The 23,665-nt window shown below is 55.2% G+C and overlaps 1 protein-coding gene across 4 annotated transcripts in view; it reads right to left on the reverse strand.

The window, feature by feature from the left end:
- Positions 1 to 23,665, reverse strand: part of ankzf1 (ankyrin repeat and zinc finger peptidyl tRNA hydrolase 1) — a 93,861-nt gene that overhangs the window by 25,294 nt on the left and 44,902 nt on the right. For all 4 annotated transcript variants that reach the window (XM_085986994.1, XM_085986993.1, XM_085986995.1 and 1 more), the window contains 2 exons: positions 23,081 to 23,303; positions 10,691 to 10,789 (listed from right to left, as the gene is read on the reverse strand). In XM_085986994.1, the coding sequence (XP_085843120.1) occupies positions 10,691 to 10,789; positions 23,081 to 23,303 (322 nt within the window). The remainder of the gene's footprint in view (positions 1 to 10,690; positions 10,790 to 23,080; positions 23,304 to 23,665) is intronic.

The raw sequence follows: 23,665 nt of genomic DNA on the forward strand, positions 1-23,665 counted from the left end.
GTACCCAACGAGGGTCAAAAACGTTTGACACCTACAGAATGTTGGAAACCTGTACTTTTTGTTATGTAAGCTTTGGCATCATGGTTCCCTGTAAACTTTCATGCCAATAAAGCATTTGAATTGAATTGAACTGAGACAGAGAGAGAGACAGAGACAGAGAGAGCGAGCCGGAGCGAGAGCGAGCCGGAGCGTGAGCGAGAGCGAGCCGGAGCGAGAGCGAGCCGGAGCGAGAGCGAGCCGGAGCGAGAGCGAGAGCGAAAGCGAGCCGGAGCGAGAGCGAGAGCGAGAGCGTGCCGGAGCGAGAGCGAGAGCGAGCCGGAGCGAGAGCGAGAGCGAGCCGGAGCGAGAGCGAGCTGGAGCGAGAGCGAGAGCGAGCCGGAGCGAGAGCGAGAGCGAGCCGGAGCGAGAGCGAGAGGGAGCGAGAGCGAGCCGGAGCGAGAGCGAGAGCGAGCCGGAGCGAGAGCAAGAGCGAGCCGGAGCGAGAGCAAGAGCGAGCCGGAGCGAGAGCGAGCCGGAGCGAGAGCGAGCCGGAGCGAGAGCGAGAGCGAGCCGGAGCGAGAGCGAGCCGGAGCGAGAGCGAGAGCGAGCCGGAGCGAGAGCGAGAGCGAGCCGGAGCGAGAGCGAGAGCGAGCCGGAGCGAGAGCGAGAGCGAGCCGGAGCGAGAGCGAGAGCGAGCCGGAGCGAGAGCGAGCGAGCCGGAGCGAGAGCGAGCCGGAGCGAGAGCGAGAGCGAGCCGGAGCGGGAGCGAGCCGGAGCGGGAGCGAGAGCGAGCCGGAGCGAGAGCGAGAGCGAGCCGGAGCGAGAGCGAGAGCGAGAGCGAGAGCGAGCCGGAGCGAGAGCGAGAGCGAGCCGGAGCGAGAGCGAGAGCGAGCCGGAGCGAGAGCGAGCCGGAGCGAGAGCGAGAGCCGGAGCGAGAGCGAGCCGGAGCGAGAGCGAGAGCGAGCCGGAGCGAGAGCGAGAGCGAGCCGGAGCGAGAGCGAGAGCGAGCCGGAGCGAGAGCGAGAGCGAGCCGGAGCGAGAGCGAGAGCGAGCCGGAGCGAGAGCGAGAGCGAGCCGGAGCGAGAGCGAGAGCGAGCCGGAGCGAGAGCGAGAGCGAGCCGGAGCGAGAGCGAGAGCGAGCCGGAGCGAGAGCGCGGAGCGAGCCGGAGCGAGAGCGAGCCGGAGCGAGCCGGAGCGAGAGCGAGCCGGAGCGAGAGCGAGCCGGAGCGAGAGCGAGCCGGAGCGAGAGCGAGCCGGAGCGAGAGCGAGCCGGAGCGAGAGCGAGCCGGAGCGAGAGCGAGCCGGAGCGAGAGCGAGAGCGAGCCGGAGCGAGAGCGAGAGCGAGCCGGAGCGAGAGCGAGAGCGAGCCGGAGCGAGAGCGAGAGCGAGCCGGAGCGAGAGCGAGAGCGAGCCGGAGCGAGAGCGAGAGCGAGCCGGAGCGAGAGCGAGAGCGAGCCGGAGCGAGAGCGAGAGCGAGCCGGAGCGAGAGCGAGAGCGAGCCGGAGCGAGAGCGAGAGCGAGCCGGAGCGAGAGCGAGCCGGAGCGAGAGCGAGCCGGAGCGAGAGCGAGCCGGAGCGAGAGCGAGCCGGAGCGAGAGCGAGCCGGAGCGAGAGCGAGCCGGAGCGAGAGCGAGCCGGAGCGAGAGCGAGCCGGAGCGAGAGCGAGAGCGAGCCGGAGCGAGAGCGAGAGCGAGCCGGAGCGAGAGCGAGAGCGAGCCGGAGCGAGAGCGAGAGCGAGCCGGAGCGAGAGCGAGAGCGAGCCGGAGCGAGAGCGAGAGCGAGCCGGAGCGAGAGCGAGAGCGAGCCGGAGCGAGAGCGAGCCGGAGCGAGAGCGAGAGCGAGCCGGAGCGAGAGCGAGCCGGAGCGAGAGCGAGCCGGAGCGAGAGCGAGAGCGAGCCGGAGCGAGAGCGAGAGCGAGCCGGAGCGAGAGCGAGAGCGAGCCGGAGCGAGAGCGAGCCGGAGCGAGAGCGAGAGCGAGCCGGAGCGAGAGCGAGAGCGAGCCGGAGCGAGAGCGAGAGCGAGCCGGAGCGAGAGCGAGAGCGAGAGCGAGCCGGAGCGAGAGCGAGCCGGAGCGAGAGCGAGAGCGAGCCGGAGCGAGAGCGAGAGCGAGCCGGAGCGAGAGCGAGAGCGAGCCGGAGCGAGAGGGAGAGCGAGCCGGAGCGAGAGCGAGAGCGAGCCGGAGCGAGAGCGAGAGCGAGCGAGAGCGAGAGCGAGCCGGAGCGAGAGCGAGAGCGAGCCGGAGCGAGAGCGAGAGCGAGCCGGAGCGAGAGCGAGAGCGAGCCGGAGCGAGAGCGAGAGCGAGCCGGAGCGAGAGCGAGAGCGAGCCGGAGCGAGAGCGAGAGCGAGAGCGAGCGGGAGCGAGAGCGAGAGCGAGCCGGAGCGAGAGCGAGCCGGAGCGAGAGCGAGCCGGAGCGAGAGCGAGCCGGAGCGAGAGCGAGCCGGAGCGAGAGCGAGCCGGAGCGAGAGCGAGCCGGAGCGAGAGCGAGCCGGAGCGAGAGCGAGCCGGAGCGAGAGCGAGCCGGAGCGAGAGCGAGCCGGAGCGAGAGCGAGCCGGAGCGAGAGCGAGAGCGAGCCGGAGCGAGAGCGAGCCGGAGCGAGAGCGAGCCGGAGCGAGAGCGAGCCGGAGCGAGAGCGAGAGAGAGCGAGAGCGAGCCGGAGCGAGAGCGAGCCGGAGCGAGAGCGAGCCGGAGCGAGAGCGAGCCGGAGCGAGAGCGAGCCGGAGCGAGAGCGAGCCGGAGCGAGAGCGAGCCGGAGCGAGAGCGAGCCGGAGCGAGAGCGAGCCGGAGCGAGAGCGAGCCGGAGCGAGAGCGAGCCGGAGCGAGCCGGAGCGAGAGCGAGCCGGAGCGAGAGCGAGCCGGAGCGAGAGCGAGCCGGAGCGAGCCGGAGCGAGAGCGAGAGCGGGCCGGAGCGAGAGCGAGAGCGGGCCGGAGCGAGAGCGAGAGCGGGCCGGAGCGAGAGCGAGAGCGGGCCGGAGCGAGAGCGAGAGCGAGCCGGAGCGAGAGCGAGCCGGAGCGAGAGCGAGCCGGAGCGAGAGCGAGCCGGAGCGAGAGCGAGCCGGAGCGAGAGCGAGCCGGAGCGAGCCGGAGCGAGAGCGAGAGCGGGCCGGAGCGAGAGCGAGAGCGGGCCGGAGCGAGAGCGAGAGCGGGCCGGAGCGAGAGCGAGAGCGGGCCGGAGCGAGAGCGAGAGCGGGCCGGAGCGAGAGCGAGAGCGGGCCAGAGCGAGAGCGGGCCGGAGCGAGAGCGAGAGCGAGCCGGAGCGAGAGCGAGAGCGGGCCGGAGCGAGAGCGAGAGCGGGCCGGAGCGAGAGCGAGAGCGGGCCGGAGCGAGAGCGAGAGCGGGCCGGAGCGAGAGCGAGAGCGAGCCGGAGCGAGAGGGAGCGAGAGCGAGAGCGAGCCGGAGCGAGAGCGAGAGCGAGCCGGAGCGAGAGCGAGAGCGAGCCGGAGCGAGAGCGAGAGCGAGAGCGAGCCGGAGCGAGAGCGAGAGCGAGCCGGAGCGAGAGCGAGCCGGAGCGAGCCGGAGCGAGAGCGAGCCGGAGCGAGAGCGAGAGCGAGCCGGAGCGAGAGCGAGCCGGAGCGAGAGCGAGCCGGAGCGAGAGCGAGAGCGAGCCGGAGCGAGCCCGAGAGCGAGCCGGAGCGAGAGCGAGCCGGAGCGAGAGCGAGAGCGAGAGCGAGCCGGAGCGAGAGCGAGAGCGGGCCGGAGCGAGAGCGAGATCGGGCCGGAGCGAGAGCGAGAGCGGGCCGGAGCGAGAGCGAGAGCGGGCCGGAGCGAGAGCGAGAGCGGGCCGGAGCGAGAGCGAGAGCGGGCCGGAGCGAGAGCGAGAGCGGGCCGGAGCGAGAGCGAGAGCGGGCCGGAGCGAGAGCGGGCCAGAGCGAGAGCGGGCCGGAGCGAGAGCGAGAGCGGGCCGGAGCGAGAGCGAGAGCGGGCCGGAGCGAGAGCGAGAGCGGGCCGGAGCGAGAGCGGGCCGGAGCGAGAGCGAGAGCGGGCCGGAGCGAGAGCGAGAGGGAGCGAGAGCGGGCCGGAGCGAGAGCGAGAGCGGGCCGGAGCGAGAGCGAGAGCTGGCCGGAGCGAGAGCGAGAGCGGGCCGGAGCGAGAGCGAGAGCGGGCCGGAGCGAGAGCGAGAGCGGGCCGGAGCGAGAGCGAGAGCGGGCCGGAGCGAGAGCGAGAGCGGGCCGGAGCGAGAGCGAGAGCGGGCCGGAGCGAGAGCGGGCCGGAGCGAGAGCGAGAGCGGGCCGGAGCGAGAGCGAGCGCGGGCCGGAGCGAGAGCGAGAGCGGGCCGGAGCGAGAGCGAGAGCGGGCCGGAGCGAGAGCGAGAGCGGGCCGGAGCGAGAGCGAGAGCGGGCCGGAGCGAGAGCGAGAGCGGGCCGGAGCGAGAGCGAGAGCGGGCCGGAGCGAGAGCGAGAGCGGGCCGGAGCGAGAGCCGGCCGGAGCGAGAGCGAGAGCGGGCCGGAGCGAGAGCGAGACGGAGCGAGAGCGAGAGCGGGCCGGAGCGAGAGCGAGAGCGGGCCGGAGCGAGAGCGAGAGCGGGCCGGAGCGAGAGCGAGAGCGGGCCGGAGCGAGAGCGAGAGCGGGCCGGAGCGAGAGCGAGAGCGGGCCGGAGCGAGAGCGAGAGCGGGCCGGAGCGAGAGCGAGAGCGGGCCGGAGCGAGAGCGAGAGCGGGCCGGAGCGAGAGCGAGAGCGGGCCGGAGCGAGAGCGAGAGCGGGCCGGAGCGAGAGCGAGCGCGGGCCGGAGCGAGAGCGAGAGCGGGCCGGAGCGAGAGCGAGAGCGGGCCGGAGCGAGAGCGAGAGCGGGCCGGAGCGAGAGCGAGAGCGGGCCGGAGCGAGAGCGAGAGCGGGCCGGAGCGAGAGCGAGAGCGGGCCGGAGCGAGAGCGAGAGCGGGCCGGAGCGAGAGCGAGAGCGGGCCGGAGCGAGAGCGAGAGCGGGCCGGAGCGAGAGCGAGAGCGGGCCGGAGCGAGAGCGAGAGCGGGCCGGAGCGAGAGCGAGACGGAGCGAGAGCGAGAGCGGGCCGGAGCGGGTGCGAGAGCGGGCCGGAGCGAGAGCGAGAGCGGGCCGGAGCGAGAGCGAGAGCGGGCCGGAGCGAGAGCGGGCCGGAGCGAGCGCGAGCGGGCCGGGGACAGCGCGAGGGCCGGGGACAGCGCGAGGGCCGGGGACAGCGCGAGGGCCGGGGACAGCGCGAGGCAGACAGAGAGCGCGAGGCAGACAGAGAGCGCGAGGCAGACAGAGAGCGCGAGGCAGACAGAGAGCGCGAGGCAGACAGAGAGCGCGAGGCAGACAGAGAGCGCGAGGCAGACAGAGAGCGCGAGGCAGACAGAGAGCGCGAGGCAGACAGAGAGCGCGAGGCAGACAGAGAGCGCGAGGCAGACAGAGAGCGCGAGGCAGACAGAGAGCGACAGAGAGAATATAGCCCCTGTATCTAAGGTCAATATCACGGCTCTGCTCTCTCCCTTAGGCAATACACCTTGTTGTATTCCGGATGTTGATCTATGTGCTCTTTAGAAGATGCAATGGTGAGTGCCTGCAGCAAGGATTTCAATGCTCCAACAACCCTCTATGTTTCTTCTATTCCCCACCTCACGAAGCCACAATTTTAAATTAAGAAAAGAGAGATCATTTCTGTAGTGTCCGTGTGTAGATAAAGACACTGAAGACAGGAGTTGGTTCATAGGTATTTACGAAGCAAGTCTGGGGGGGGGTTCTAAAGGATATACACAATACACAGGCTTATATAGCCCAAGTGGCAATTACTGGCATTACGCACACCTGGGGCTCTTAAAGGCATATACACCACAATTGCTCTTAAAGGCACATACACCACAATTCCTCCCCTTCTAGTTAACTTGTACATCATATTTTAAGTAATTATTAATTACATGTTATATGCAAAATAATATACATTGCTGTATTAATTAATTATAAGTTAGTCTCTCGGGAGGCTTCCTGACTCGGTCCGGATAACGCCTCGGGGGTGTAGTAGGTTCTTCTGGCAAGGCTGATTCAGCTTGAAGGCCAGTGTCGGGTTCATCGGGCTCCAGTATCACCGGATCGGAGGTAGATATGGGTATCTCTACTTCATCGTTAGATGTATAGCGTGGTGGTGTAGGTTGTCCCTTTTCGGATGACTTGATGATTTGGTCAGCATGGCGCCTTATTATGCTTTCTCCGATGTCCACGGTATACATCAGTGGTCCTAGTCGTGTGCAGATAGTTCCAGGCTGCCATTTCTCGGTACGGTAGTCCCGGGCCAAAACCGGTTGGCCTATCTGGAAGGCCCTAGTTGGCCTTTCATTCATGCCCTGAAACTGCCGGTTCTCCACATCCCTTCAGATGTTGGGCTTGACCAAATCCAACTGGCATCTTAGGTTTCTATTGTAGAACATCATGGCGGGAGTTTGGTTTGTAACCATATGTGTTGCATTCCTATATGCAAATAAGAAGTTATCCACCTTGTGCTGAAGTTTTATGTCTTCATTACCCATGGCCTTTATGGCCTTCTTAAAGGTCGGGACAAACCTTTCAGCCAATCCATTGGTGGCGGGATGGTATGGGGCGGACGTGTAGTGCTTTACCCCATTGTTCTTTAAGAACTTTCTGAATTCTTCGGACACAAATTGCGGTCCATTATCAGAACATATCTGTTCCGGCAGCCCATTCCTGGCAAATATGGTCCTTAATACTGTGATGGTTTTTTCCGTGGTGGTGCAGGACATCTTTATTACCTCCGGCCACTTGGAGTGTGCATCAACCGCGATCAAGAACATTGAGTCCATAAATGGACCAGCAAAGTCGATGTGCACTCTTTGCCAGGGAGATGAGGGCCACTCCCATGGATGTAGAGGGGCCTGTGGCGGAGCATTTTGGACCTTCTGGCATCCTAGGCAGCTCTTGGTCATGTCTTCGATGTCTCCATCGATACCTGGCCACCATACAAACGCCCTAGCTAGGTTCTTCATTTTCACTCCACCCAGATGCCCCTCGTGAAGCTCATTTAGCACTTTATCCTGGAGTTTGGGTGGAATCACCACTCTGGATCCACACATCAAGGTTCCTCGGCACACTGACAGCTGTTCTCTTCTTTGCGAGAATGCTGGCAACAGTGGTTCGCCATGTGCTGGCCATCCCTTCATTGTTAAATCGTAGATCCGAGAGAGAGTAGGGTCATTTCTTGTCTCCCTTTCAATGGCAGAATTTGTCACCGGTAGACATTCCACTATGGTAGAGTGGAATATTTCTACTGGGTCTACTGTAGGTGCCTCTTCTATCATTGGCAACGGCAGGCGCGATAAACCGTCAGCATTCCCATGCTGTTTTGACCCTTTGTATTCAATGTTGTATTGGTGTGCCCCTAGAAAAAGGGACCACCTCTGTAGTCTTTGTGCCGTCATAATGGGGACACCTTTCTTAGGGTTGAATATGGAGATGAGGGGTTGATGGTCAGTCAGCAAGGTAAATTTTTGTCCATGTAGGTAATGGTTGAATTTCTTCACTCCCCATACCAGGCTGTGTGCTTCCCTGTCTATCTGGGCATAGTTACGCTCAGCTGAGTTCAATGAGCGTGACGCAAAAGCTATCGGCCGTTCCGAGCCATCAGGGAATCTATGGGACAATACCGCTCCTATGCCGTAAGGGGATGCATCGCACGCCAGTCTGATTGGTAGTGATGGGTTGTAATGAGCCAAAACTTTCTCGGATGTGATTAAGTCTTTACATTTATGGAAGGCACGGTTACAGTCTTCGTTCCATTTCCAAATCACTCCTGTGTGTAGAAGATCATTCAGAGGGTGTAGAATAGTTGATAAGTTCGGTAAAAATTTATGATAGTAATTTATTAATCCCAGGAATGACCTCAATTGTGAAACATTTTCAGGTGCTGGGGCTTTTATAACTGCTTCAATTTTTGCAGGTGACTTATGCAACCCTTCCTTATTAATTATGTGGCCACAATATGATATCTGATTTTGGAAAAATTCGCACTTGGGGCGATTTGCTCGTAGGCCCCGTTCTTTCAGCCTAGTGAGCACCTGCTCCAAATTGGCAAGGTGCTCGTTGTCGTTTTCTCCTGTTATAAGGATGTCGTCTAGGTAGCACTGAGTCCCCGGAATCCCTTGCAGGACTTGCTCCATAGCTCTTTGCCAGATAGCTGGAGCTGATGCTATTCCAAAAACCAGTCGATTGTACTGGTACAGGCCTTTGTGTGTGTTTATTGTGAGATACTTTTTAGAGGTCTCTTCAACCTCCATCTGTAGATATGCCTGTGCCAAGTCAATTTTTGTGAAACGTTTCCCTCTGGATAGTGAGGCGAAAATATCTTCTATCCTCGGAAGAGGATACTGTACCGTGTGAAGGACCGGGTTTACAGTCACCTTAAAGTCCCCACAGATGCGAATTTTTCTCTGTTCCTCAGTTATTTTTCAATGCTTTTTTCATGACTGGAACGATGGGTGTTGCCCATTCGCTCCAATCTATTTTGGATAATACGCCTGCCTTTTCCAAATTCTCCAGCTCTGCCTCGACTGCCGGACGTATTGCGTATGGCACTGGTCTTGCCTTAAAATTTTTTGGAATTGCTGCATCTTCCACTTTTATTGAGGCGGTGATGCCTTTCAAGGTTCCTAGTTTCTCTTGAAACACTTCTTTGGCGTTGGCCAAGATGTCTTTTAATCGTTCAGGTATGATGTCATCATTGTTTTTTTCCTTACTGGTCACCGTCAGTGCCTGAATGGAGTGCCAGTCTAAACGTATCTTCCTTATCCATTCACGTCCCAACAACGGTGGACCACCATCTTGTAGAATGTATAAATACAACTTTTGTATTTCTTTGCCGTTGTATACCACAGGCACCTTTATTTTTCCTTTGGGGTATACTTTCTGCCCCGTATATGTTTTTAAGATAATGGATGTGTCTTTTAGAGGTATATGCGAAAATAGCCTCTCGTAATCTCGTCGATTTATTACGGTTAGAGCTGATCCTGTATCTAGCTCCATTTTAACTGGGGACCCTGCTATTATGAGGGTAACCCAAATGGTCTGGTAATCTTCATTGGCAATTACATTATGTAATTTGAGAGAGCTTAGTCTCTTGTTCCCGGAGTCGCTATCGCTCTTCTGGTCTTTGGAGCTACTGTCCGTCATCATTTGTACCTTTCTGTGCTTTTCCTTATTGATTCTTTTCCCGTTAGTGGATTTTTTATTTTCAGATCGGCATACACGTGGAATGTGTCCCATCTTTCCGCATCGCCTGCATGCTTTTTCTTTGAACCAGCAATCCCTCTGGTCATGGTTGGATCTGCCGCAGCGATAACATCTCTTGAAACCCCGTGTCATTTCATGGGTGCCGAAGTCCTGTGGCCTTTGCTGTATCTTTGCCGCTCCTATTGTACTGAAAGCCTTGTCCAGTGTTAAATCTTTTCCAGAAGATACCTTTTTTTGTGTTTCTACACTTAGGGGATCGCAGATGAATTTGTCTTGCAGAGACTCTGCCAGTCCTGCCTCGAATTGGCAGTGTAGGGTATCAACAATCTCCTCAAAATTCTTGTCCATCGGTTCGGCTGGAGTGATTAAGTTGCGTAACAGCTTGTATGTTTCTGCGCCCATTAGATCCAGAAGCACAATTACCGGCATTACGCACATCTGGGGCTCTTAAAGGCACATACACCACAATTTCTACAGCACGTTTCACCACCTCAGGATGTCTCAAAGCGCGTCACAGCCAATGAAGTACTTTTCTGAAGTGTCATCGCTGTTGTAATGGCGTGATCTGATTAAAGTTTTCAGGATATTAAGGGGAACAGATAGGGTAGAGAGAGAGAAACTATTTCCACTGGTTGGGGATTTTAGGACTAAGGGCCATAGTCTAAAAATTAGAGCCAGGCCTTTCAGGAGTGAAATTAGGAAACACGTCTACACACAAAGGGTGGTAGAAGTTTGGAACTCTCTTTGCAATAGGCAGCTGATGCTCGATCAATTGTTCATTTTAAATCAGAGATTGATAGCTTTTTCTTAACCAAAGGTATTAAGGGATAGGGGCCAAAGGCGGGTAAATGGAGTTAGATCATGGATCAGCCATGATCTCGTTGAATGGCGGAACAGGCTCGAGGGGCTGAATGGTTCCTCCTGTTCCTAATCTACATCTGTGGTAAACCACTGTTATACCTGTCTGTATGTGTATGTGTATTCCACTAGGTACAGGTCTGGACATGCCTCGGCTGACTCCTCCCACTATTCCAGGGATATAAGTGACTACCTCCCAGTCCCTTAGTATTCTGGACGGGTCGACCACTCGAGACAAGACCTTCATTCTTTAGTTAATAAAAGCCTGGTTGTTACTCGCTTAACCTCAGTCTTTTGAGTAATTGATGGCGCATCTACATCATACGCTGTCTGTGTCTTTAATGTCCTTTCTGCCCATCTACCTGCACTCTCACTTTCCGGGAATTATATATTTGAATCCTGGGGTCTCTCTCTGTTCATTCGCACCCTTCAGTATCTTACCCAATCCTTGTGTTTCCTCCCAGAAACTATCGACTCACAGTCACCCACATTAACTGTATCTGCCCCTTGTCTGCCCATCCCACCAAACTGGCTCTGGGGTTCTCGAGTTGTTTACACTCCTATTTGTTTGCCAAACCATTTACATTTGTATCATTAGACAAGGTTGACTTTGTCCTGATACCTCTGCAAGAACATGAAGTAGATTAAAGCCCAGCTGTGCTTCTCACCATCTCTCTCAGACCTCGAGGTTTCTCCCGCAGGTTTCAGCTTCTGCTTCCAAACTCTCCTCTGTGGGCTGTGGATCGTAGCGACATCAGTGTCCCTTGCTAGAAGGAACAAAATGTCATTGTAGTAATTCACCCGCACGTCCCCGCGGTGGGGAGGATTCCCCGGGCTGTGCGCGGTTACACTGGATACCCGCGGTGGGGAGGATTCCCCGGGCTGTGCGCGGTTACACTGGGCTCCCCGCGGTGGGGAGGATTCCCCGGGCCGTGCGCGGTTACACTGGGCTCCCAGCGGTGGGGAGGATTCCCCGGGCCGTGCGCGGTTACACTGGGCTCCCCGCGGTGGGAAGGATTCCCCGGGCTGTGCGCGGTTACACTGGGCTCCCCGCGGCGGGGAGGATTCCCCGGGTCATGCGCAGTTACACTGGATACCCGCGGTGGCGAGGATTCCCCAGGCCGTGCACGGTTACACAGGGCTCCCCGCGGTGGAGCGGATTCCCCGGGCCGTGCGCGGTTACACTGGGCTCCCCGCGGTGGGGAGGATTCCCCGGGCCGTGCGCGGTTACACTGGGCTCCCAGCGGTGGGGAGGATTCCCCGGGCCGTGCGCGGTTACACTGGGCTCCCCGCGGTGGGAAGGATTCCCCGGGCTGTGCGCGGTTACACTGGGCTCCCCGCGGCGGGGAGGATTCCCCGGGTCATGCGCAGTTACACTGGATACCCGCGGTGGCGAGGATTCCCCAGGCCGTGCACGGTTACACAGGGCTCCCCGCGGTGGAGCGGATTCCCCGGGCCGTGCGCGGTTACACTGGGCTCCCAGTGGTGGGGAGGATTCCCCGGGCCGTGCGCGGTTACACTGGATACCCGCGGCAAGAGGATTCCCCGGGCCGTGCGCGGTTATACAGGGCTCCCGGCGGTGGAGAGGATTCCCTGGACCATGCACCGATACATGGGGCTCCCTGCAGTGGAGAGAATTCCCCGGGCCGTGCGCCGATACACGGGGCTCCCTGCGGTGGAGAGGATTCCCCAGGCCGTGCGCCGATACACGGGGCTCCCTGCGGTGGAGAGGATTCCCCGGGCCGTGCGCCGATACACGGGGCTCCCTGCAGTGGAGAGAATTCCCTGGGCCGTGCGCCGATACACGGGGCTCCCTGCAGTGGAGAGAATTCCCTGGGCCGTGTGCCGATACACGGGGCTCCCCGCGATGGAGAGGATTCCCCGGGCCGTGTGCCGATACACGGGGCTCCCCGCGATGGAGAGGATTCCCCGGGCCGTGCGCCGATATACGGGGCTCCCTGCAGTGGAGAGGATTCCTCCGGCCATGCGCGGTTACACGGGGCTCCCCGCGGTGCAGAGGATTCCACGGGCCGTGCGCGGTTACAATGCGCTCCCCGCGGTGGAGAGGATTCCCCGGGCCATGCGCGGTTACACAGGGCTCCCCGTGGTGGAGAGAATTCCCCGGGTCATGCGCGGGTACACCGGGCTCCCCGCGGCGGAGAGGATTCCCCGGGCCATGCGCGGTTACACGGGGCACCCCGCGATGGAGAGGATTCCCCGGGCCGTGTGCCGATACACGGGGCTCCCCGCGATGGAGAGGATTCCCCGGGCCGTGCGCCGATATACGGGGCTCCCTGCAGTGGAGAGGATTCCTCCGGCCATGCGCGGTTACACGGGGCTCCCTGCGGTGCAGAGGATTCCACGGGCCGTGCGCGGTTACAATGCGCTCCCCGCGGTGGAGAGGATTCCCCGGGCCATGCGCGGTTACACAGGGCTCCCCGTGGTGGAGAGAATTCCCCGGGTCATGCGCGGGTACACCGGGCTCCCCGCGGCGGAGAGGATTCCCCGGGCCATGCGCGGTTACACGGGGCACCCCGCGGTGGAGAGGATTCCCCGGGCCGTGCGCGGTTACACGGGGCTCCCCGCGGTGAGCCCGAGGACCAGGTAGGCCCCACAGCAGCAGCAGCGGCGGCGGCAGTGCGTACCTGCGGGGAACGAGGCGGCGGCGATAATAGGTGAGCCCGAGGGCCAGGTCGGTTTACCAATCTCAGTGCGCGGAGAGAGAAGTAAAAAGTAATCGAAGTGTGATGTCACCAGAAAGCAGGTAAGTGATTGGTTGGTGAGTATTTCTCTCTTTTTTAGACTTAAACTCTGTGGTTTATAGTTTCTAGGGTCTCTGTGGTGTAGCGGGGACTGTTGGTAAACCAGGGCCCTTAAATATACCATTTAACTGTAGTGAAATTGGTGGGATTGATTTGTTTAATTTAATTTGAATTAATTAAAGGGTAAGTCATGACAGGAGAGCCCCGTGGTATGCTCCTCCTGCGCTAAGTGGGAACTCAGGGACACTTCCTCTGTCCCTGACAACCATGTGTGCAGGAAGTCTATCCAGCTGCAGCTACTGGCAGACCGCATTGCGGCGCTGGAGCTGCAATTGGATACATACTGGACCATTCGCGATGCTGAGGACGTCGTGAATAGCACGTTTAATCAGTTGGTCACACCGCAGGTAAAGGTGGCACAGGCAGAAAGGGAATGGGTGACCAACAGGCAGAGTAGTAGGCGCAGGCAGGTAGTGCAGGGGTCTCCTGTGGCCACCCCCCTCTCAAACAGATATACCGCTTTGGATACTGATGGGGGAGATGGCTTACCAGGGGAAGGCAGCAGCAGCCAACTTCCTGGCACGAGGGGTGGCTCTGCTGCACAGGACGGGAGGAAAAAGAGGGGGAGAGCTATAGTAATAGGGGATTCTATTGTAAGGGGAATAGATAGGCATTTCTGCGGCCGCAAACGAGACTCCAGGATGGTGTGTTGCCTCCCTGGTGCAAGGGTCAAGGATGTCTGAGAGCGGCTGCAGAACATTTTGGAAGGGGAGGGTGAACAGCCAGTTGTCGTGGTGCATATAGGTACCAACGATATAGGTAAAATCCGGGATGAGGTCCTAAAAGCTGAATATAGGGAGTTAGGAGGTAAATTAAAAAATAGGAACTCAAAGTAGTAATCTCAGGATTGCTACCAGTGCCATGTGCTAGTCAGAGTAGAAATAGAAGGATATTTCAGATAAATACGTGGCTAGAGGAATGGTGCAACGGGAGGGGATTCAAATTCCTGGGACATTGGAACCAGTTCTGGGGGAGGTGGGACCAGTACAAAGCGGACGGTTTGCACCTGGGCAGGACCGGGACCGATGTCCTAGGGGGAGTGTTTGCTAGTGCAGTGGGGGAGGGTTTAAACTAAAATGGCAGAGGGTTGGGAACCTGTGCAGGGAGACAGAGGAAAGGAAAACAAGCATAAAAGCATAAGACAGGAAGGAGAAAAACAAAAGTGGCAGTCAGAGAAATCAAGGGTTTAAATCAAACATGGCCACAGTAAATAATAATTCTAAAAGATCTAAGAGCGTTAAAAAAACAAGCCTGAAGGCTTTGTGTCTTAATGCGAGGAACATTCGTAATAAGGTGGATGAATTAGCTGCGCAAATAGAGGTAAACGAATATGATATGATTGGGATTACGGAAACATGGCTTCAGGGTGGCCAAGGCTGGGAACTCAACATCCAGGGGTATTCAATATTCAGGAAAGATAGGCAAAAAGGAAAAGGAGGTGGGGTAGCATTGCTGGTTAAAGAGGGGATTAACACAATTGAAAGGAAGGATATTAGCTCTGTTGATGTGGAATCTGTATGGGTAGAACTGAGAAATACCAAGGGACAGAAAACGTTAGTGGGAGTGGTATATAGGCCTCCAAACAGTAATACGGAGGTCGGAGATGGCATTAAACGGGAAATTAGAAAAGCGTGCAATAAGGGCACAGCAGTTATCATGGGTGACTTTAATCTACATATAGATTGGGCTAACCAAATTAGTAACAATACTGTGGAGGAGGAATTCCTGGAGTGTATACAGGATGGTTTCCGGGACCAATATGTCGAGGAATCAACTAGAGATCAGGCCATCTTAGACTGGGTATTATGTAATGAGAAAGGATTAATTAGCAATCTTCTTGTGCGAGGCCCCTTGGGTCGGAGCGATCATAATATGATAGAATTCTTCATTAAGACGGAGAGTGAAATAGTTGACTCAGAGACTAGGGTCCTGAATTAAAATAAAGGCGACTACGATGGTATGAGATGCGAGTTGGGTAGGATTGATTGGGGAATGTCACTCAAAGGGTTGACGGTGGATGGGCAATGGCAAACATTCAAAGATCGCATGGATGAACTACAGAATTTGTTCATCCCAGTTTGGCATAAAAATAAAACAAAAAAGGTGACTCAACCGTGGCTAACAAGGGAAATTAGGGATAGCATAAGATCCAAGGAGAGGACATATAAATTGGCCAGAAAAAGCAGTAAACCTGAGGATTGGGAGCAGTTTAGGATTCAACAAAGGAGGACAAAGGGATTAATTTAAGAGGGGGAAAATATAGTATGAGAGTAAGCTTGCAGGGAACATAAACACTGACTGTAAAAGCTTTTATAGATATGTGAAGAGAAAAAGATTGGTGAAGTCAAACGTAGGTCCCTTGCAGTCAGAATCAGGGGAATTTATAATGGGGAACAAAGAAATGGAGGACCAATTAAATACATACTTTGGTTCTGTCTTCACAAAGGAGGACACAAATAACCTCCCAGAGATGTCGGGGAACATAGGGTCTAATGAGAGGGAGGAACTGAAAGAAATCAGTATTTGTAGGGACTACATCTGAATGAATTAATCTAATTGGTGTGACTACCTCGGGTGTCGGCGGGAGGCGCGAGCGGGAAGCTTAAAAAGGCTTCAGAGACCCAGGTAAGGCCTCAGACCGCGGGTAGCTTAAAAAGGCTTCAGAGACCCAGGTAAGGCCTCAGACCGCGGGTGTCGGCGGGAGGCGCGAGCGGGAAGCTTAAAAAGGCTTCAGAGACCCAGGTAAGGCCTCAGACCGCGGGTGTCGGCGGGAGGCGCGAGCGGGAAGCTTAAAAAGGCTTCAGAGACCCAGGTAAGGCCTCAGACCGCGGGTGTCGGTGGGAGGCGCGAGCGGGAAGCTTAAAAAGGCTTCAGAGACCCAGGTAAGGTTTACCAATCTCCAGTCTCCGAAGTCAGAGGGAAGGAGAGAGGTAAAAAGTAATCCAAGTGTGACGTCACCAGAAAGCGGGTAAGTGATTGGTTGGTAAGTATTTCTCTCTTTTTAAGCTAAAACTCTGTGGTTTATAGTTTCTAAGGTGCGATATTCATCATCTAGAATCGGGGCAGAGGGTATTTAAAAATATTTAATTTAATTAATTACATAGAATGGGAGATCAGGTGATGTGTTGCTGCTGCAATATGTGGGAGCTGGTGGACACCATTGATGCTCTGAGACACATCAGGGAGGGGGAGAGTTACCTGGACTCTGTGTATCACGAGGTATTCACACCAATTAGATTAACTAATTCAGATGTAGTCCGTGGCCAGGGTCAGGATGGTGTGACTAGAAGTTAGGCAGGTACGGGGATCCAGGAGGTAGTGTTCACAGAATCACAGAAACCCCACAGTGCAGATAGAGGCCATTTCGGCCCATCGAGCCTGCACCGACACATATCCCACCCGATCCCCGCAACCCCTACACCAACACATATCCCACCCTATCCCCGTAACCCCACGTATTTAATCCCCCTAACACTAAGGGTCAATTTATCATAGCCAATCAACCTAACCCGCACATCTTTGGACTGTGGGAGGAAACCGGAGCACCCGGAGGAAACCCACGCAAACACGGGGAGAATGTGCAAACTCCACACAGTCACCCGAGGCCGGATTCGAACCCGGGTCCCTGGCGCTGTGAGGCAACAGTGCTAACCACTATGCCACCGTGCTGTTGGAGGAGCCGCAGCCCTTGCTCTTGTCCAACAGGTTTGAGGCTCTTACTCCCTGTGAGGATGGGAACGGGGACTGCGGGGAGGATGAGCAACCCGGCCACAGCACCGTGGAGCGGGGGGCCATTCAAGTGGGGGGAGTTAAAAGAAATGTTGTAGTGGTAGGGGATAGTATCGTTAGGGGGATAGATAGAGTTCTTTGCAGCCGAGAGCGAGAGTCCCAAAGACTGTGTTGCCTGCCCGGTGCCAGGGTTAAGGACATCTCCTCTGGGCTGGAGAGAAACTTGGAGTGGGAGGGGGAGGATCCAGTTGTCGTGGTCCATGTTGGTACCAACGACATAGATAGGACAAGGAAGGAGGTTCTGCTGAGGGAGTTTGAGCAGCTAGGGGGCAAATTAAAAAGCAGAACCACAAGGGTAATAATCTCTGGATTACTACCTGAGCCACGTGCAAATTTGGCTAGGACAAATAAAATTAGAGAGTTAAATGCGTGGCTCAAAGACTGGTGTGGGAGAAATGGGTTTTGCTTCTTGGGACACTGGCACCAGTACTGGGACAGGAGAGAGCTGTTCCGTTGGGACGGACTCCACTTGGCTAGTGCTGGGACTAGAGTCCTGGCGAATCGAATAACTAGGGCTGTAGAGGGGGCTTTAAACTAATTAGTGGGGGGGAGGTTTTAAGAGAGCGAAAAATAAAAATGACAGCGGAGAAGGCAATAGAGCAAGGTAGCAGTGGGGGAATTAAAAACCAGAGCGTGTCAGGAAGGGACAGAATGTATAATGATAAAGGTAAAGTAGTAAATGGGGTAAAAGTAGGGATAAATTGTCACAAAACATATTTGAAAGTTCTTTATCTGAATGCACGCAGCATTCGTAACAAAATTGACGAGTTGACGGTGCAAATAACTACACATGGGTATGATCTGGTGGCCATTACGGAAACATGGCTGCAAGATAATCATGAATGGGAACTAAACATACAAGGGTATTTGACAATTAGGAAGGACAGACAGGAAGGAAAGGGTGGTGGGGTTTCTATGTTAATCAAGGATGGAATCACTGCAATAGTCAGAAATGATATTGGGTCAAAGGATCAGGACAGTGAAACAGTTTGGGTGGAGATAAGGAATAATAAGGGGAAAAAGTCACTAGTGGGCGTCGTCTATAGGCCTCCGAACAGTTGCAACTCTGTTGGTCGGAGTATAAATCAGGAAATAGTTGGGGCTTGTAATAAGGGAACAGCTATAATCATGGGGGATTTTAACTTTCATATTGACTGGACTAATCAAATTGGGCATGGCAGCATTGAGGAAGAGTTCATAGAGTGTATTAGGGACGGGTTCCTTGAGCAGTATGTAACTGAACCAACCAGGGGGCAGGCAATCTTAGATCTGGTCCTGTGTAATGAGACAGGATTAATAAAAAATGTCCTAGTAAAGGATCCCCTTGGAATGAGTGTCCATAATATGGTTGAATTCCAAATTCAGTTTGAGGGCGAGAGAGTTGGATCTCAAACCAGCGTACTAAGCTTAAATAAAGGAGACTATGAAGGTATGAGAGTAGAATTGACTAAAGTGGACTGGGAAAACAGATTAAAGTGTAAGACGGTACAAGAGCAATGGTCTACATTCAAGGAGATATTTCACATCTTTCAAGATAAATATATTCCACTGAGGAAAAAGGGGAGTAAAAGAAAAGACAGCCATCCGTGGCTTAGTAAAGTAATAAAGGATAGTATCCGACTGAAAACAAGGGCATATAAATTAGCCAAATCTAGTGGGAGGATAGAAGAATGGGAAGCATTTAAAAGCCAGCAAACAATAACTAAAAGATTAATTAAGAAAGGGAAGATAGATTATGAAAGTAAACTAGCAAAAAATATAAAAACAGATGGCAAGAGTTTCTACAGCTATATAAAAAGAAAAAGGGTGGCTAAAGTGAACGTTGGTCCCTTAGAGGATGGGACTGGGAAACTAGTGGTGGGGAACATGGAGATGGCAAAGACGCTAAACAAATATTTTGTATCAGTCTTTACAGTAGAGGACACTAAAAATATCCCAACACTGGACAAACAGGGGGCAATGGGGGGGAGGAGCTAAACACGATTAAAATCACTAAGGAGATGGTACTCAGTAAAATAATGGGACTTAAGGCGGATAAATCCCCCGGACCTGATGGCCTACATCCTAGGGTCTTGAGAGAAGTGGCGGTAGGGATGGTGATCATTTTCCAGAACTCCTGGACTCAGGAAAGGTCCCGGCAGATTGGAAAACTGCTAACGTAACACCCTTATTTAAGAAGGGAAGTAGACAAAAAGCTGGAAACTATAGACCAGTTAGCCTAACATCTGTGGTTGGCAAAATGTTGGAGTCCATTATTAAGGATACAGTAACAGAGCATTTGGATAAACATAATTTAATAGGACAGAGTCAGCATGGTTTTACGAAGGGGAAGTCATGTTTGACAAATTTGCTCGAATTCTTTGAGGATGTAACATACAGGGTGGATAAAGGGGAACCAGTGGATGTAGTGTATTTGGACTTCCAAAAGGCATTTGACAAGGTTCCACACAAAAGATTACTGATCAAGATAAAAAATCACGGGATTGGGGGTAATATACTGGCATGGGTGGAAGATTGGCTATCTAACAGAAAACAAAGAGTTGGGATAAATGGTTCGTTCTCGGGCTGGCAATCAGTAACTAGTGGTGTTCCGCAGGGGTCAGTGCTGGGTCCCCAACTCTTTACAATCTATATTAACGATTTGGAGGAAGGGACCGAGTGCAACATATCCAAGTTTGCCGACGGTACAAAGATGGGAGGGAAAGCAGTGAGTGAGGAGGACATAAAAAACCTGCAAAAGGACATAGACAGGCTAAGTGAGTGGGCAGAGATTTGGCAGATGCAATATAATGTTGGAAAGTGTGAGGTTATGCACTTTGGCAGAAAAAATCAAAGAGCAAGTTATTATCTAAATGGAGAGAAACTGCAAAGTGCTACAGTACAAAGGGATCTGGGGGTCCTGGTGCATGAAACACAAAAAGTTAGTATGCAGGTACAGCAGATGATCAGGAAGGCCAATGGAATCTTGGCTTTTATTGCGAGGGGGATGGAGTATAAAAACAGGGAAGTCTTGCTGCAGTTATAAAGGGTATTGGTGAGGCCACACCTGGAATACTGCGTGCAGTTTTGGTTTCCATATTTAAGAAAAGATATACTTGCTCTCGAGGTGGTTCAGAGAAGGTTCACTCGGTTGATTCCAGAGATGAGGGGGTTGACGTATGAGGAAAGGTTGAGTAGGTTGGGACTCTACTCATTGGAGTTCAGAAGAATGAGAGGCGATCTTATCGAAACATATAAGATTGTGAGGGGGCTTGATCGGGTGGATGCGGTGAGGATGTTTCCACTGATGGGTGAGACTAGAACTAGGGGGCATAATCTTAGAATAATGGGCTGCCCTTTCAAAACTGAGATGAGGAGAAACTTCTTCACTCAGAGGGTAGTAAATCTATGGAATTTGCTACCCCAGAGAGCTGTGGAAGGTGCAACATTAAATAAATTTAAAATGGAGATAGACATTTTCCTAGCAGATAAGGGAATTAGGGGTTACGGGGAGAGGGCAGGGAAGTGGACGTGAGTCTAGATTCAGATCAGCCATGATCCTATTGAATGGCGGAGCAGGCCCCGAGGGGCCGTATGGCCTACTCCTGCTCCTATTTCTTATGGTGTTAGGGAAATTGATGGGATTGAAGGCCGATAAATCCCCAGGGCCTGATAATCTACATCCTAGGGTACTTAAGGAAGTGGCCCTAGAAATAGTAGATGCATTGCTGGTCATCTTCCAAAATTCGATAGACTCTGGAACAGTACCCATGGATTGGCGGGTAGCTAATGTTACCCCACTGTTCAAAAAGGGTGGTAGAGAGAAAACGGGGAATTACAGACCGGTAAGCCTGACATCGCTAGTGGGGAAAATGCTGGAGTCCATTATAATGGCTGTAATAGCAGAGCACTTGGAAAACAGTGACAGGATCGGACAAAGTCAACATGGATTTACAAAAGGTAAATCGTGCTTGACTAATCCACTGGAATTTTTTGAGGATGTAAATGGTAAAATAGATAAGGAAGAACCAGTGGATGTGGTGTATTTGGACTTTCAAAAGGCTTTCGATAAGGTCCCGCATAAGAGATTAGCGTGTAAAATTAAGGCACATGGGATTGGGGGCAAGGTATTGACTTGGATAGAGAACTGGTTGGCAGACAGAAAGCAAAGAGTTGGAATAAACGGCTCTTTTTCTGAGTGGCAGGCAGTGACTAGTGGGGTACTACAGGGATCGGTCCTTGGACCCCAGCTATTCACAATATATGTTCATGATGATCTGGACGAGGGAACTAGATGTAATATCTCCAAGTTTGCAGACAACACAAAGCTGGGTGGGCGTGTGTGCTGTGAGGAGGATGCCGAGAAACTCCAGTATGATTTGGACAGGTTGGGTGATTGGGCAGAAGCATGGCAGATGCAATATAACATGGATAAATGCGAGGTTATCCACTTTGGTGGCAAAAACAGGAAGGCAGATTATTATCTGAATGGCAATAGATTGGGAGAAGGGGAAGTGCAACGAGACCTGGGCATCCTTGTGCACCAGTCGCTGAAAGTAAGCATGCAGGTGCAGCAGGCGGTTAAGAAGGCAAATGGTATGTTGGCCTTCATAGCGAGAGGATTCGAGTACAGGAGCAAGGATGTCTTGCTGCAGTTGTACAGGGCCTTGGTGAGACCACACCTTGAGTATTGTGTGCAGTTTTGGTCGCCTTATCTGAGGAAGGATGTTCTTGCCATGGAAGGAGTGCAGCGAAGATTCACCAGGCTGATACCTGGGATGGCAGGAATGACGTATGAGGAGAGATTGGGTCGATTGGGCTTGTACTCGCTGGAGTTCAGAAGAATGAGGGGATCTCATTGAAACTTATAAAATTCTAACCGGACTAGTCAGACTAGATGCAGGATGTTCCCGATGGCCAGGGTGTCCAGAACCAGGGGTCACAGTCTAAGGATAAGGGGTAAGCCATTTAGGACAGAGATAAGGAGGAATTTCTTCACCCAGAGGGTGGTGAACCTGTGGAATTCTCTACCACAGAAGGCAGTAGAAGCCAGTTCATTAAATATATTCAAGAAGGAGTTGGATATATTTCTTAAGGCTAAAGGGATCAAGGGATATGGAGAGAAGGCAGGGACAGGGTACTGAATTTGGATGATCAGCCATGATCTCACTGAATGGCGGAGCACGCTCGAGGGGCCGAATGGCCTACTCTTGCTTCTATCTTCTATGTTTCTATGATTGCCCAGGCCGTGCGCGGTTACACGGGGCTACCCGCAGTGGAGAGGATTCCCCGGGCCGTCCTGCGGTGGAGAGGATTCCCCGGGCTGTGCGCGGTTACACTGGATACCCGCGGTGGAGGGGATTCCCCGGGTCGTGCGCGGTTACACGGGGCTCCCCGCGGTGGAGAGGATACTCCGGGCCATGCGCTGTTACACGGGGCGCCCCGCAGTGGAGGCGATTCTCCGGGCTGTGTGCGGTTACACTGGATACCCGCAGTGGAGGATTCCCCGGGCCGTGCGCGGTTACACGGGGCTCCCCGTGGTGGAGAGGATTTCCCTGGCTGTGCGCGGTTACACTTGATACCCACGGTGGAGAGGATTCCCCGGGCTGTGCGCGGTTACACTGGATACCCGCAGTGGAGAGGATTCAGTGGGCCGTGCACGGTTACACGGGGCTCCCCGTGGTGGAGAGGATTCCCCGGGCCGTGTGCGGTTAAACGGGGCTCCCATCGGTGGAGAGGATTCCCCGGGCCGTGCACGGTTACACTGGGCTCCCCGTGGTGGAGAGGATTTCCTGGGCCGTGCGCGGTTACACGGGGCTCCCCGTGATGGAGAGGATTCCCCGGGCCGTGCACGGTTACACTGGATATCCGCGGTGGAGAGGATTCCCCGGGCCGTGCGCGGTTACACGGGGCTCCCCGCGGTGGAGAGGGTTCCCCGGGCTGTGCGCGGTTACACTGGATACCTGCGGTGGAGGGGATTCCCCGGGCCGTGCGCGGTTACACGGGGCTCCCCGCGGTGGAGAGGATTCTCCGGGCCGTGCGCGGTTACACGGGGCGCCCCGCAGTGGAGGCGATTCCCCGGGCTGTGCGCGGTTACACTGGATACCCGCAGTGGAGGATTCCCCGGGCCGTGCGCGGTTACACGGGGCTCCCCGTGGTGGAGAGGATTTCCCGGGCTGTGCGCGGTTACACTTGGTACCCACGGTGGAGAGGATTCCCCGGGCCGTGCGCGGTTACACAGGCTCCCCGCGGTGGAGAGGATGTCCCGGGGCCCCCCGCAGTGGAGAGGATGCCCCGGGGCCGTGCACAGTTATACTGGATACCCGCGGTGGAGAGGATTCCCTGGGCCGTGCGCGGTTACACGGGGCTCCCTGTGGTGGAGTGGATTCCCCGGGCCGTGCGCGGTTACACAGGGCTCCCCGCGGTGGAGAGGATTCCCCGGGCCGTGCGCGGTTACACGGGGCTCACCGTAGATCTCCATGGTGGACAGGGTTGCATGGACCCGTTTCACTTCTTTGAACGTGGCTCTCCTGGTGAGGAAGGGAATGCTCCGCAGTCGGACGTCGCTCCGGTTCAGGGCTGGCTCTTTGCCGCTGAAGAAGATGCTCTTGTTGTAGCTGGGAGCTCGGAGGAAGATGGCACTGGCTGCTCGCAGGGACTCGGACCAACTCACCAACAAATCCTCAACATCCTGCAACCACAAACACCCACAGCCCGGCTCACAAAATGGGGAAAACAAACAATGGTTTATGATAAAAATAATTGGGTAAAATCAATGTCTGGACACGAATCATAGAATCTTACAGCACAAAGGAGGCCATTTGGCCCATCGAGCCTGTGCCGGCTCGTTGGTCGAGCTCTCCAATTACTCCCACTCCCCCTGCTCTTTCCCCAGAGCCCTGGAAATTTCTCCTTTTCAAATATTTATCCAATTCCCTTTTGAAAGTTACTATTGAATCTGCTCCCACCGCCCTTTCAGGCAGCGCGTTCCAGATCACAACAACTCGCTGCGTAAAAACATTCTCATCTACCCTCTGGTTCTTTTGCTGATTA

This window comes from Somniosus microcephalus, chromosome 4 (genome assembly GCF_052327205.1).
Source record: "Somniosus microcephalus isolate GS21.2 chromosome 4, FLI_Smic_1.0, whole genome shotgun sequence".
Lineage (NCBI taxonomy): Eukaryota > Metazoa > Chordata > Chondrichthyes > Squaliformes > Somniosidae > Somniosus > Somniosus microcephalus.